The 14,274-nt window shown below is 44.3% G+C and overlaps 1 protein-coding gene across 4 annotated transcripts in view; it reads left to right on the top strand.

Annotated features, from left to right (window-relative positions):
• BBOX1 (gamma-butyrobetaine hydroxylase 1) overlaps positions 1-14,274 on the top strand; it is a 198,349-nt gene that overhangs the window by 38,735 nt on the left and 145,340 nt on the right. For all 4 annotated transcript variants that reach the window (XM_073604546.1, XM_073604543.1, XM_073604545.1 and 1 more), the window contains exon 2: positions 13,107-13,522. In XM_073604546.1, coding sequence (XP_073460647.1) covers positions 13,139-13,522 — 384 coding nt within the window. In that variant the 5' untranslated portion in view covers positions 13,107-13,138. The remainder of the gene's footprint in view (positions 1-13,106; positions 13,523-14,274) is intronic.

The following is a 14,274-nucleotide window of genomic DNA, read 5'->3' as shown; positions in this document are numbered from 1 at the left end:
CAAAAATCGCAATAGGCGTATATTGATTGGTTTGCACAAAAGTTATAGCGTCTACAAAATAGGGGATAGATTTATGGCATTTTTTTTTTTTTTTACTAGTAATGGCAGCGATTAGCGATTATTATTATTATTGGGACTGCGATATTGCGACAGACTAATCGGACACTTTTGACACATTTTTGAGACCAGTGACATTCATACAGCGATCAGTGCTAAAAAAATGCACTGATTACTGTATACATGTCACTGACAGGGAAGGGGTTAACACTAGGGGGTGATCAAGGGGTTAACTGTGTTCCTAGGTGTGTTCTAACTGTAAGGGGGAATGGGACTGACTAGGGGAGGAGTGAGATCGGTGTTCATACTTAGTATGAACACACAATCTCTCTCCTACCCCTGAGAAAACCGGGATTTGTGTGTTTACACACACAGATCTTGGTTCTTGCTCTGTCATGAGTGATCTTGGGTGCCTGGCGGTCATCGCACCAGCCGGGCACTCGCATTGGCCCCTGGGGACGCGCTGTGGGCATGCAAGCGCCTCCTACAGCGTCTTAAAGGGCTGACGTACAGCTATGACAGCTCTCCCAGGGGAGCCATCCTGCCGCAGTATAACTGCGGCGTCTGGTTGTGACCTGGTTAAAATAATTTCTGATTAGTCGCTGTGGGTAAAGCTCCACCAACACCATGGCATTCCAGAACTTCTTTTGGGCGACAGGAATCCCGCTATTATGTTTGCGCATTTTTACCGTGATTCGTTGGCGACAATTGCGGCAAAATTGCGCTGCAACTGGGGCGCCATTGAAAGTAATGGGGAACGCAAGCGCATTGTGCGTTTTGCGGCGATTTGGGATCGTGGGCAGAATCGAATTGATTCCGCCCATGATCTGGAACGCCGGGGCCGGACTTTCCATTGGGCTTGACGGGGCTCAAGCCCATGGGCCCCGGCCAATAGGGGGCCCCGCCCGTTCCGAAAGCTGCCGAGAGCGGCTGAGAGCGGCCGAAAGCCACCGAGAGCCACAGAGAGGCTGAAAGCCGCCGAGAGCGGGCAAAAGCCGCTGAGAGCGGGCGAAAGCCGCTGAGAGCCGCCGAGATCATCCAAAAGCCATCTCTGTATCGCGGCGGCAACATTTTTAAACTGAAAGGCTGCAATGACAAGGCGGCAATGACACTGGAGCAAGGCTACACTGACAAGTCTGCAAATGACACTGGGGCAAGGCTACACTGACACTGACAAGGCTGCAATGACACTGGGGCAAGGCTACACTGACAAGTCTGCAAATGACACTGGGGCAAGGCTACACTGACACTGACAAGGCTGCAATGACACTGACAAGGCTGCAAATGACACTGGGGCAAGGCTACACTGACACTGACAAGGCTGCAATGACACTGACAAGGCTGATAAGGCTGCATTGATGGGCATTTAAATGTAAGTTTTTTTCCTTCAACTTCCCTCCTAAAAGTTTTTTTCCTTAAAATTCCCTCCTAAACTTGGGGTGCGTGTTATACGCCGGCACGTGTTATACGCCGATAAATACGGTAATTATCATTTTATCCATTTTTATTGCTTTTATTAATCGAGGACCCAGGACGCATACCAGTACAGTATCCCCCACTTATACACTTATATATTATCTACTTTTATGAGTAGCCATTTGGCTGTTTTGTCTTGTCCAATTAAACGGAAGTTCTTTAATACTGCACTGAGTCTGGCGCACCTTATCCTTTTCTATTTCTGTTTTATAGAACTGTGCATATGTATGGAAGGGTAGGGCCCCAAAGTGACTCAAGCCCAGGGGCCCCCACCACCCTAAGTCCTGCCCTGCGGAACACCATGGTGTGAACGGAGCCTTACTGACTTTGAAATCCTTTGTTTTTTCACTAAAATCGTGGCAAAATCGCAGTAAAATCGTGGCGTGATTTTTCAGCATTTTGTGTTTTCCCATGGGCAGCGGTCAAAGTAGTTCAAGTGTAAATGAAGCCTGAATAAGTCAGAATTAACTAGTAAAAAGTCAAGTTTTAGCTTTTGTTACCTAAAGCAACTTTGTTGCTATTTAAATTGGACCTTCCCCCTCTTTCACCAAGGTTAGATTCACATCACTGATTGTTGGGAACGCAAGCAAAATTACGCACTTTCCAGACACGCAGGAAATGTGCTACACTTGCAGGCGCAATGGTGCCATTAATTCTTAATGGCAACTTCATGCATTGGCAACCGCGTGCGTTTTCACTTGCGCCAAACTTCATGGTGCTGCAGCACCATGCGGTTTGGTGTGGTGCGATTCTATAAAAGGTCCGGGGACTTCTTTCTCTGTGTTTCTTGCAGGTAGGGAAGCCTATTGAAATAAATAGGCTTCCCACATGCAGCACGCAGAGGTGTGATCTGGGGGGTAAAAATGACTCATGCGTGCTGACATCAAATCATCTTACAGCTTCTTAAATTACAGATTTTTGCTGTTGCTTACAGTTTATGTCTGCCCACTTCCTGGTCTGTTGGCACTGGTAAAAAATAGCCAGGACTTCACAAATGCCCCTAGGAAGTTTCTGTCCCCAGTGCCCTCCAGGGGGATCTTGCTTGATCTTGCACATGCACCAGTTCTCACTCTATTGGAATTAAAGAATATGTAAACCCAACATATTCCTGATATGTGCCTGCTGTACCATGTACATGTAAAAAAAGAAAGAGCATCTAGAGTAACTATTATTAAGTTTATTGATTTTAAATTATGCTTCCATTGCTGTTGTCAGTTGTATTGGGGGGGCACTTTAATTAATCACTTCAGCCCCGGAAGGATTTACCCCCTTCCAGACCAGAGCACTTTTTGCCATTCGGCACTGCGTCACTTTAACTGACAATTGCGCTGTTGTGCAATGTTGTACCCAAACAAAATTGACGTCCTTTTTTTTCCCACAAATAGAGCTTTCTTTTGGTGGTATTTGACCACCTCTGCAGTTTTTATTTTTTGCGCTATAAACAAAAAAAGAGCCACAATTTTGAAAAAAAAGTATTTTTTTACTTTTTGCTATAATAAATATCCCCAAAAAATATATATATATATATAAAAAAAAATGTCTTTCTCAGTTTAGGCCGATATGTATTCTTCTACATATTTTTGGTAAAGAAAATCGCAATAAGCGTATATTGATTGGTTTGTGCAAAAGTTAGAGCATCTACAAAATAGGGGGTAGATTTATGGCATTTTTATAATAATATTTTTTTATTAGTAATGGCGGCGATCAGCGATTTTTATCGTGACTGCGAGATTATAGCGGACACATCGGACACTTTTGACACCATTTTGGGACCATTGTCATTTATACAGTGATCAGTGCTATAAAAATGTACTGATTACTGTGTAAATGACACTAGCAGGGAAGGGGTTAAACACTAGGGGGCGATCAAGGGGTTAATTGTGTCCTAGGGAGTGATTCTAACTGTGGAGGGGATGGGCTACCACTGACATAACAGCGATCACTGCTCCCGATCACAGGGAGCAGTAGATCCCTGTCATGTCACTAGGCAGAACGGGGAAATGCCTTGTTTACAAAGGCATTTCCCCATTCTTCCACTCCGTGACACGATCGCAGGCCCCCGGCGGACATCGAGTCCACGGGACCCGCGAGCATGGTCACGGAGTATGCGGCGGGCACGCTCACAATGCTGCGATTTAAAGGGGACGTACCTGTATGCCCAATTGCCCAGCCGTGCCATTGTGCCGACGTACATCGTCGCACGCTGGTCGGCTAGTGGTTTAGAAAAGTAGTGCCTGTAAAGAGAAGGTGTAACACTTATTTCCCCTCTATTTATACCCAGCTTTTACGTGTCTGCTAGCATTTCTTGTGTACACTGTCTGCAGCCCATGCTCAGCTTATGCCTAGTAGACCCGATGGGATAATTATTTTTTTTGTCTCATATTGAAAATGAATAGGTTGCCAAAGTTCAAAAATTCTTGTAAAACAGAATAAAAATTCTGAAGTTATGTAATGTGTTTGTATTGTATTTTCGGGCGAAAACTACTGATTTAACGAAAATGGTACGATCTGGTATGGTACGAGAAAAATGTTCGTGTTCATCCCTTCTGATAATTTAGGAGGAAAGCTGTGTACTAACGATCAGATTATCGTACGAACGCTTCAAAAGCGGTATTTTTTGTATGATATTCTGATCGTGTGTGCTAGGCTTTAGTATACACCCTCAGCCTATTCCCAGCATCTGTATCATGCAGACAGTGGAACTGGGTAACAGGTTAATAAGGCTAAGACTAAGCTAAGATTTAAGTATCTAATGCAAGCGCACACATTTTTTTCTTTTTATTTAAATTTTTCACCTTATTGATATTTGTGGTTTTTGTTGCAGCTGCAGTCACACTAATTTTTGCTTGGTAGCGCAGGTTTTCTTTCTTTTTTCCTTTTTAATAAGGCTTAGCCTCATGACTTTTTGCCATAATAAGCAAAAGGTATCAAGATACTTTTGATAGCTATTATGTGCTGTCTTCTGTAAAACTTCGCTGGTGGACCTCGGTTGTATGCATGTACACTATTAGTGCTATCAGTGCAGCAAATCTGTGGAGTTGGAGGGTTAAGAGGAGTTTGATTGTGAGCCGATTCCCCTAGCAGTGTTTCTATATACACTACATTGTCAAAAGTATTGGGACACCTGCCTTTACATACACATGATCTTTAATGGCATCCCAGTCTTAGTCTGTAGGGTTCAATATTGAGAGATGACATCACTAAGGGAGCAAGGGAGGAAGTAGAATCCTTATGGGTAGAGCTACAAAGGGAGGAAACTAAGGGGAAAGTAATACTGAGAGTATGCTATAGGCCCCCTAACCAGAGGGAGGAGGAGGAGGCGGACCTCCTATCACAATTTGGATTAGCGGCAAGAATGGAAAGTGTCATTATAATGGGGGATTTTAATTATCCAGAAAAAGACTGGATGGAAGGAACTGTGCATTCATCTAAGGCTCGCCAGTTCCTAAATGTCTTGCAGGACAATTTCATGGGTCAGATGGTAAATGCACCAACTAGAAAGAAAGCGTTACTAGACCTACTGATTACCAACAATACAGACCTGATCACAGATGTGGAAATACGGGGCAATTTAGGAAACAGCGATCACAGGCCAATTGGTTTTAGTATAAATTACACAAATAGGAAACATAAGGGGAATACAAATACACTGAATTTCAAAAGAGCCAACCTCCGTAATCACTTCAATACCAGGCACTGACACCCCCTTCCTTCCCAGTCTAATTTTCAGCTTTCAGCGCTGTTGCACTTTGAATGACAATTGCGCGGTCATGCTACACTGACCCAAACAATTTTTTTATAATTTTGTTCCCACAAATAGAGCTTTCTTTTGGTGGTATTTGATCACTGCTGGTGTTTTTATTTCTTGTGCAACAAATGAAAAAAGACCGAAAATTTAGAAAAAAAAAGGTTTTCTTTGTTTCTGTTATAAAATTTTGTAAATAAGTAAGTTTTCTCCTTCACTGATGAGGCTGCACTGACGGGTATTGATAAGGCCGCACTGATGGGCACTGATGAGGTGGCACCAATGAGGTGGCACTGATGAGATGGCACTGATGAGGTGGCACTGATGATGGGCACTGATAGGCGGCACTGATGAGCACTGATAGGTGGCACTGATGGGCACTGATAGGTGGCACTGGTATGCAGCACTGATGGGCGCTCATAGGCGGCACTGATGGGCGCTCATAGGCGGCACTGATGGCCGACACTGATGGGCACTGAAAGGCAGCACTGATGGTTACTTATGGGTGGCAATTATAGGTGTCACTGATGGGCACTGATAGGTGGGCACTGATAGGTGGCACTGATGGGCACTGATGGACACTGACTGATGGCGCTGATGGGCATCACTGATAAGGATACATCTGGCAGGCATTAGTAATGGGCACTGACTGGCACCATTTGTGGGCAGTGATTGGCATATTTTAGGCACTGTATGGCATCCCTGGTGGCCATGGGTGGCATACCTGGTCATCCATCCGTGGTGGTTCATCACTGGTGGTCCTGGTGGCATCGCTGGTGGTCCAGTGTGGGCATCTGTGGGGGGGCTGTGCTGATAATCAATCAGTGCAGACCCCCTGTCAGGAGAGCCGCCGGTCGGCTCTCCTCTACTCGCGTCTGTCAGACGCGAGTGAGGAAAAGCCGATATGTGGCTTTTCCTGTTTACACTGTGATCATCCGTGATTGGACACGCTGATCACATGGTTAAGAGCCTCCGTCAGGGGCACTTTACCAAGATCGGTGTAGCGGTGTGTCAGACTGACACGACGCACCAACGATCACCACGCCCTGCGCCCCCACGGGCGAGCTCCAGCAGTTATCCTGAAAGACATCATATAATGTCCAGTCAGGATAACTAAACCACTGTCCGGTCATCATTTTGCTATAGGCCGGGCAGGAAGTGGCTAAACTACGATCCTTGCTAGACGATAATAATTGGGACAAAGAACATGGAGGAAAAATGGGTATGCATTAAGAGCATATTAAATAAGGGCATTAGCCAGTGCATCCCAATGGGAAATAAATTTAAGAGATAATAAAAGTCCTGGGTGGCTTAACTCCAACGTAAAAATGCACATAAAAGCAAAGGAGAAGGCCTTCAAAAAATACAAGGCTTAGGGATCTTCATCAGCATTCCATCTTTACAAAGAATGCAACAAGAAATGAAATGGTGCTATCAGGGCATCTAAAATAGAACACGAAAGGTTCATAGCGGAGAAGAGTAAAAAAAATCCCAAGAAATTCTTTAAGTACATAAATAGTAAGAAAGGGAGGTGAGATCATATTGGTCCCATAAAGAATGATGAAGGGAATCTGGTTACTAAGGATGGAGAGATGGTGAAAGTATTGAATTTCTTCTTCTCCTCAGTCTTCACGAGGGAATCGGGGGGCTTCAGTAACCAAAATTGCAATTTTTATCCTCATGACATGTCACAGGAAGCACCCTCATGGCTAACAGAGGACAGAATTAGAAATAGACTTGAAAAACTTAACATTAATAAGTCGCTGGGACCAGATGGATTGCATTCGAGGGTCCTTAAGGAACTCAGTCAAGTAATTGCCAGACCATTGTTTCTAATTTTTACAAACAGTCTACTGACTGGAATGGTACCAGCTGATTGGAGAAAAGCCGATGTAGCACCAATATTTAAAAAAGGGCCAAGATACATCCCTGGGAATTACAGACCAGTTAGCCTAACATCAATTGTATGCAAGCTCTTGGAGGGGATGATAAAGGACTATATACAAGATTTTAGTAATGAGAACGGTATCGTTAGCAGTAATCAGCATGGATTCATGAAGAATCGTACTTGCCAAACCAATCTTTTAACCATCTATGAGGAGGTGAGCAGCCATCTAGATAAAGGAAGGCCCGTAGACGTGGTGTATCTGGATTTTGCAAAAGCATTTGATACAGTTCCCCATAAACCTTTACTGTACAAAGAAAGGTCCGTTGGCATGGACCATAGGGTGAGTACATGGATTGAAAACATGGCTACAAGGGCGAGTTCAGAGGGTAGTGATAAATGGGGAATACTCAGAATGGTCAGGGGTGGGAAGTGGGGTCCCCCAGGGTTCTGTGTTGGGACCAATCCTATTTAATTTGTTCATAAATGACCTGGAGGATGGGATAAACAGCTCAATCTCTGTATTTCCGGACGATACTAAGCTAAGAAGGGCAATAACTTCTCTGCAGGATGTGGAAACTTTGCAAGAAAATCTTAACAAATTAATGGGGTGGGCAACTACATGGCAAATGAGGTTTAATTTAGAAAAATGTAAAATAATGCATTTGGGTGGCAAAAATATGAATGCAATCTATACACTGGGGGGAGAACCTCTGGGAGAATCTAAGATGGAAAAGGACCTGGGGGTCCTAGTAGATGACAGGCTCAGCAATGGCATGCAAGCAAAGCAAACAGAATATTGGCATGAATTAAAAAGGGGATTAACTCCAGAGATAAAACGATAATTCTCCCGCTCTGCAAGACTCTGGTCCGGCCGCACCTGGAGTATGCGGTACAGTTCTGGGCACCAGTCCTCAGGAGGGATGTGCTGGAACTGGAGAGAGTCCAGAGAAAGGTAACAAAGCTAATAAAGGGTCTGGAGGATCTTAGTTATGAGGAAAGGTTGCGAGCACTGAACTTATTCTCTCTGGAGAAGAGACGCTTGAGAGGGGATATGATTTCAATGTACAAATACCGTACTGGTGACCCCACAATAGGGATAAAACTTTTCCGCGAAAGGGAATTTAATAAGACATGCGGCCGTTCACTAAAATTAGAGGGTTCCTTACTGTAAGAGCGGTTAGGATGTGGAGTTCTCTTCCACAGGCGGTGGTTTCAGCGGGGAGCATCGATAATTTCAAAAAACTATTAGATAAGCACCTGAACGACCACAACATACAGAGATATACAATGTAATACTGACATAAAATCACACATAGGTTGGACTTGATGGACTTGTGTCTTTTTTCAACCTCCCCTACTATGTAACTATGCAATATTGAGTTGGCCCACTCTTTGCAGCTATAACAGCTTCAACTCTTCTGGGAAGGCTGTCCACAAGGTTTAGGAGTGTGTCTATGGGAATGTTTGACCATTCTTCAGGAAGCGCATTTTGTGAGGTCAGGCACTGATGTTGAATGAGAAGGCCTGGCTCGCAATCTCCGCTCTAATTCATCCCAAAGGTGTTCTATCAGGCTGAGGTCAGGACTCTGTGCAGGCCAGTCAAGTTCCTCCACCCTAAACTTGCTTATCCATGTCTTTATGGACATTGCTTTGTGCACTGGTGCGCAGTCATGTTGGAACAGGAAGGGGCCATCCCCAAACTGTTCCCACAAAGTTGGGAGCATGAAATTGTCCAAAATGTCTTGGTATGCTGACGCCTTAACAGTTTCCTTCACTGGAACTAAGGGGCCAAGCCCAACCCCTGAAGAGCAACCCCACACCATAATCCCCCCTCCACCAAATGACCCAAATGGCCCAATATTAAACCCAAAAGCAAACGTTTACTATATTGCAGCTTACCTGTTCTTAGGTGCGATGACTGCATTTGTTTTTATTTTTAGGCATTCTTTCTTTTATTTTCACCTGATGATCAAGCCAGTGAGTCTGTTGTTGTTTCAACAGAACAAGTAGCAGTTAGAGTGTTGAGACAAACCATTTACGACTGACAGGGGTGCTTACAATGATGAGCTTTTATTTATTCATGTAAAACATTTATCCCCCCAAAAAAACAAAAAACAGTTTGCTGTAACTTCTTGTGTAACTGTAGTGTGAGCTGGAGTTTGGCTTCAATTTGTTAGTGTATTTAAATCCTCTAGTACATATAACATCTCCTCCCCCCAGACTGACAATATTGCTGTTCAAGGTACCCCCTATGCTCCTTCATCCAGAGTGGGGAGGTTTGTTATTGGCCAGGTGAAAACAGAGGGAATAGATAAATAAATAAATAAATAAATAAATAAATAAATAAACCAACTAATTTAGCCACCACAACTAATGATTGGTAAGCTGCAATATATTACTTTTTTGATTTCGGATTTCATACTTCTTAAAAGTGAGCCTGTCATTTGCCCCAAACTCTTGATGTTAGTTCCTTGCAGTAGAAGAGCTTTAAAGTGGTTGTACACCCTGTACAACCACTTTTACCTACAGGTAAGCCTATATTAAGACTTACCTGTAGGTGCTTGATATATCTCCTAAACCTCCACGGTTTAGGAGATATTTATAAAAAAAAAGGTGCGCCGATTACTACGGCACATGCGCCAATGTCATCGGCGAATGCGCCCTTTAGAAAGGGCACATTGTGCCCTTTCTAATAGGAGTCATGCCGTGACAGTCGGCTCCCGCACGCATTTGCGGGAGTGACGTCACGCGACTCTGGCCAGTCACAAAGCCGGAGTTCGCGGCCCAGGAAGGAAGAGGGGCGAAGATGGACTTTGCCTGCTAGTAGGGACAACGGAGACATCACAGGCTTTGGTTTCAGGTAAGTGACACATAATGGGCTACTATGCGATGCATAGTAGCCCATTATGCTTTAACTTTGCAGGGAAATAATGGAAGTAAAACCTACCAGGGTTTACTTCCTCTTTAATGCTTACCTTTCAGATGGCCCGTATCTCTGACCTTCCTTGCATTCAAGCACTGGAACCTCAATCAAACCAATGCCAACCGGAAGATGGACGGTTGGAGGAGGGATTTACACTGACCACCAATGTAAGGGGGGCATTCACACTGGCCACTAGTGTGAATGAAAGGATTCTACACCAAGCACCTATGTAATGAGAAGATTTACACTGACCACCAATATAACTGAGACATTTAGCCTGCGTTCACATTTGTGTGTGTCGGGAACGCATGCAAAATTGCTTGCCTGACACCACAGAAACATGCTACCCCTTAGCAGATACACAGCAGCGCCATTAATTTTTAATGACACCCTCACGCATCTACTGACATGTGCCTTGGCACCATGTGATTCTGAAAAAGGGTTTGGGACTTTCTGCCGCATGTGTAGCGCATAGAGAAGCCCATTGAAATGAATGGGCTGCCCTACACATGACCTGCATCTTTATCCACCCTGTCAGTACACCTTTGCAATCCTAAAACCCATGCTAACCTCTGCACCCCAAACATCCTCCATCCTCTCCACTCCAATCCCCCTCCTCTCTAACTCTATCTGCCTCCTCTGCTCATCTTTGCACCCACCTTCTTTACCTCCATACATCCACTCCTTGCTCACCTGTGCATCCCAAACTGTAATTCCTTCTCTGCCTACCTCTGCACACCCCACACTACCCTCCCCCCCACACACACACACACCAATTTGCTTACCTTTGCAGAACATGCTGATGGTAGGCTTAATGACCACAGTTGTAGGCAGGACCTTCAAGCATGCCCCTTTACTTCCCCAGTAGGCAGCATTCAGAATAGATGATGCTGGATATGACCTCAGGGAGGCATGATATACATATGAATACCACCTCTATTTACATATGAATACTGTTGGCCCATCCGTATTTACATATGAACGCTGCTGCTATTTACATATCAATGCCGGTATTTACATGTAAACACAAGGTCTGCAGGTGAGTCATCTGTACACAACAATAGGGCAGAGCTGGGCAACATTAGTAATAGAACTTCAAACTGAGATATCAGGACACAGCACAGGACAAAAACCTCAAGGAATGAGGGAATTTAAACTGGGATAGTTGGCAAGTATGAGGCAGCTGCTTTGGGCTCCACAACAATGACAGGGCCCAGGGCAGCTGCCCCTTTTGCCCTACCTTAAAAACGGCCCTGGAATGGAGGGGATGTCGGAGACATGGACCACCAGAGATCTAGGCATAATTGATCTTCTACTACAGGGATCTTCCATTAGGCCTAGGTTCACACTACTGCGATGCGATGTACTGCGAATTTGATCTGTTTCTTTGTCCTGTGTGAGGTGCGATTTTGCCTTGCGTTTTGAGGTGGACAGGTGTGAATTTTCCTGTGATTTTACCGCAAATTTCAGGAGGCAGACAGTGAACAATTCGCAGAGATATGAACTGTGTGCTGCGAGTTTACTGCAAGTTCAGTTGAAGCCTATGAAGATAAAATTTGCACTGCACCATAGGAATTTGCATCCCACTCAGTCAACATGCACAGGACCCTTTTTTTTCTCGCACCAAATTCGCCATGCATAGATGTGAACCAAAGCCATGGAATACTATGCTTTTTACATGACCTGCGAATCTGTGTGTTTCTAAACGCATCAAACCCGCTGTAGATTCGCATAAGTGTAAACCCAGGCTTAAACCCTTAGTACTGATTGACAGTATTGCAATAATAACATCAGAAGCTGAATTTGTCCACTACTTCATAGCATGTCCTGGCTGTCAGTGATGGAGGCAGGCACAGACACAGCATGGTTTCCAAATCCTAAAGTAGAACTATAGGCAAAACTTTTTTTCATTTTGGGGCCCACTAGAGGACATCGGGCCCTCAGGCCACCCTCATGAAGTTGCTTTCTGATTGTTTGGTCAGAGACATTAACACCAGTGGCCTGCTGGAGGTCATTTTGTAGGGCTCTGGCAGTGCTTACCTATCCTGTTCCTGCTTGCTCAAAGGAGCAGATACCGGCCCTTCTGATGGGTTACGGATCTTCTACGGCCCTGTCCAGAGACTGTGCTGGGAGACACAGCAAACCTCCTAGCAATGGCACATATTGATTGGCCATCCTGGAGGAGTTGGACCGCCTGTGCAACCTCTATAGGGTCCAGGTATCACCTCATGCTACCAGTAGTTGCACTGACCCTAACCAAATGCAAAACTAGTGAAAAACAGTCAGAAAAGACGTGTAGGAAAAAAAAAATGTCAGTGGCCTCCACCTGTAAAACCATTCCTGTTTTGGAGGTCATCTCACTGTTGCCCATCTAGTGCACCTGTTGGTAATTTCATTAACACCAAAGCAGCTGAAACTGATTAAAGCGGGGGTCCACCTATCTATCGTTTTTTTTTTTTTTTTTTAGTTCATTCACAAACTTTTCTTCTCAGCATTACATACTAACATATTGTGTGTAATATGTCCGCCTGTGTCAGATTTTGTCGGAAAGAATAACTTATATTATTCACTGCAGGCGGTTTCCATCTTCATTGTTTGAAGCCCACAAGCATTTATTTCCTGGATGCGGTGAATGCTGTGCTCCCAGCATTCACCGCTGGTTCCCGCACATGCTCAGTGGCATCCTGGGAAGCCTGAGACTAGCTCCCAGGAGTCTGGGAGAGGCTAGAAACACGCCTACTCCCATGGGAGGAGAACCAGGAAGTGCAAGGAAGAATAGAAAAATAAAAGGTAATTACGGCGATTTAAATTTTTTTAAACGGCATGTCAGCATCTAGGCAAGGAAGAGAATACATACAGATATTGTTCAAAATTTGGGTGGAACTCCGCTTTAACAACCTCCTCTGCTACTTAACTAAACAGATCAATATCCCTGGAGTTTAATTGACTTGATGTTATACTCCGATTAAAAAGTGTTCCTTTAATTTTTTTAAGCAGTTTTTTTTTTATTTCCTCAGGGCGATTGAATTTAATTGAAAAGTGAGTCTTCATGTGGACTACTGTAGCTAAACATTTATTACGGAGCAAAGTCCGTCTGTGTGCATCACACATATTACGGGATGTTCAAAGGAACAAAGGATTCCCTTGCAGTTTTCTGCTGCAAATCTCTCGAGGACAACACAGTGCTCCTTTCTATGACCAGACTGCTCACACTGGGACTATGATCCAGCACATAGAGGCATTGGATGCTGAACGCTTTGTCTGTGTACAGTGGAAGGATGGAGGGCAAAGTCTATACCCATATGTATGGCTCAGAGATAATTGCCAGTGTCCTAGCTGCTTCCTTCAGTCTGCCAAAGCCAGAAAGCTTCCCATTGAGAATCTGGATGTGAATACTGGACTGGATAAAGTAAATCTTTACAACGGAAAGAAGGTACACAGATAGCTACATTGATGATGTTCTAATGGACTTGCTTTCCCCATAGCTCTGTTACAAGAAATGGAAAGTATACCTAAAGGCAACTTTTTTTTTTTTTTTTAATTTTGGATGGGATAGAAAATGCTTACAGCTGAACTCTGGGAAATGTGAAAATTGTCCCTTATGCCTTGTACACACGGTCAGACTTTCCGACGGAAAATGTGCGATCGGAGCTTGTTGTCGGAAATTTCGACCGTGTGTGGGCTCCATTGGACTTTTTCCATAGGAATTTCCGACACAAAGTTTGAGAGCTTGCTATAAAATTTTCTGACAACAAAATCCGTTTGCGTAAATTCCAATCATGTGTAGACAATTCCGACGCACAAAGTGCCACGCATGCTCAGAATCAAGCAGAAGAGCATCACTGGCTATTGAACTTCATTTTTCTCGGCTCGTTGTACGTGTTGTACGTCACCGCGTTCTTGACGTTCAGAATTTCCGACCAACTTTGTGTGACTGTGTGTATGCAAAGACAAGTTTGAGCCAACATCCGTTGGAAAAAAGCAGATGGATTTTGTTGTCGGAATATGCGATTGTGTGTACAGGGCATTAGAGTAGGGCTGCACTTGTACTGCAAGGGTTAACTTTAGGTCTAGGGGGCATGGAAAGGTAGATATGCTTACCCAACCCTTTACAATGCTAAACTGGTCCCACCGGTCCACTGTCTTCTCCATCATGCTTCAGTGGTCTAAAAGCTGCACTTGAAC

The sequence above is a fragment of the Aquarana catesbeiana genome, linkage group LG11 (assembly GCF_042186555.1).
Source record: "Aquarana catesbeiana isolate 2022-GZ linkage group LG11, ASM4218655v1, whole genome shotgun sequence".
Classification (NCBI taxonomy): Eukaryota; Metazoa; Chordata; class Amphibia; order Anura; family Ranidae; genus Aquarana; species Aquarana catesbeiana.
This window is presented reverse-complemented; position numbering and strand designations above follow the sequence as displayed.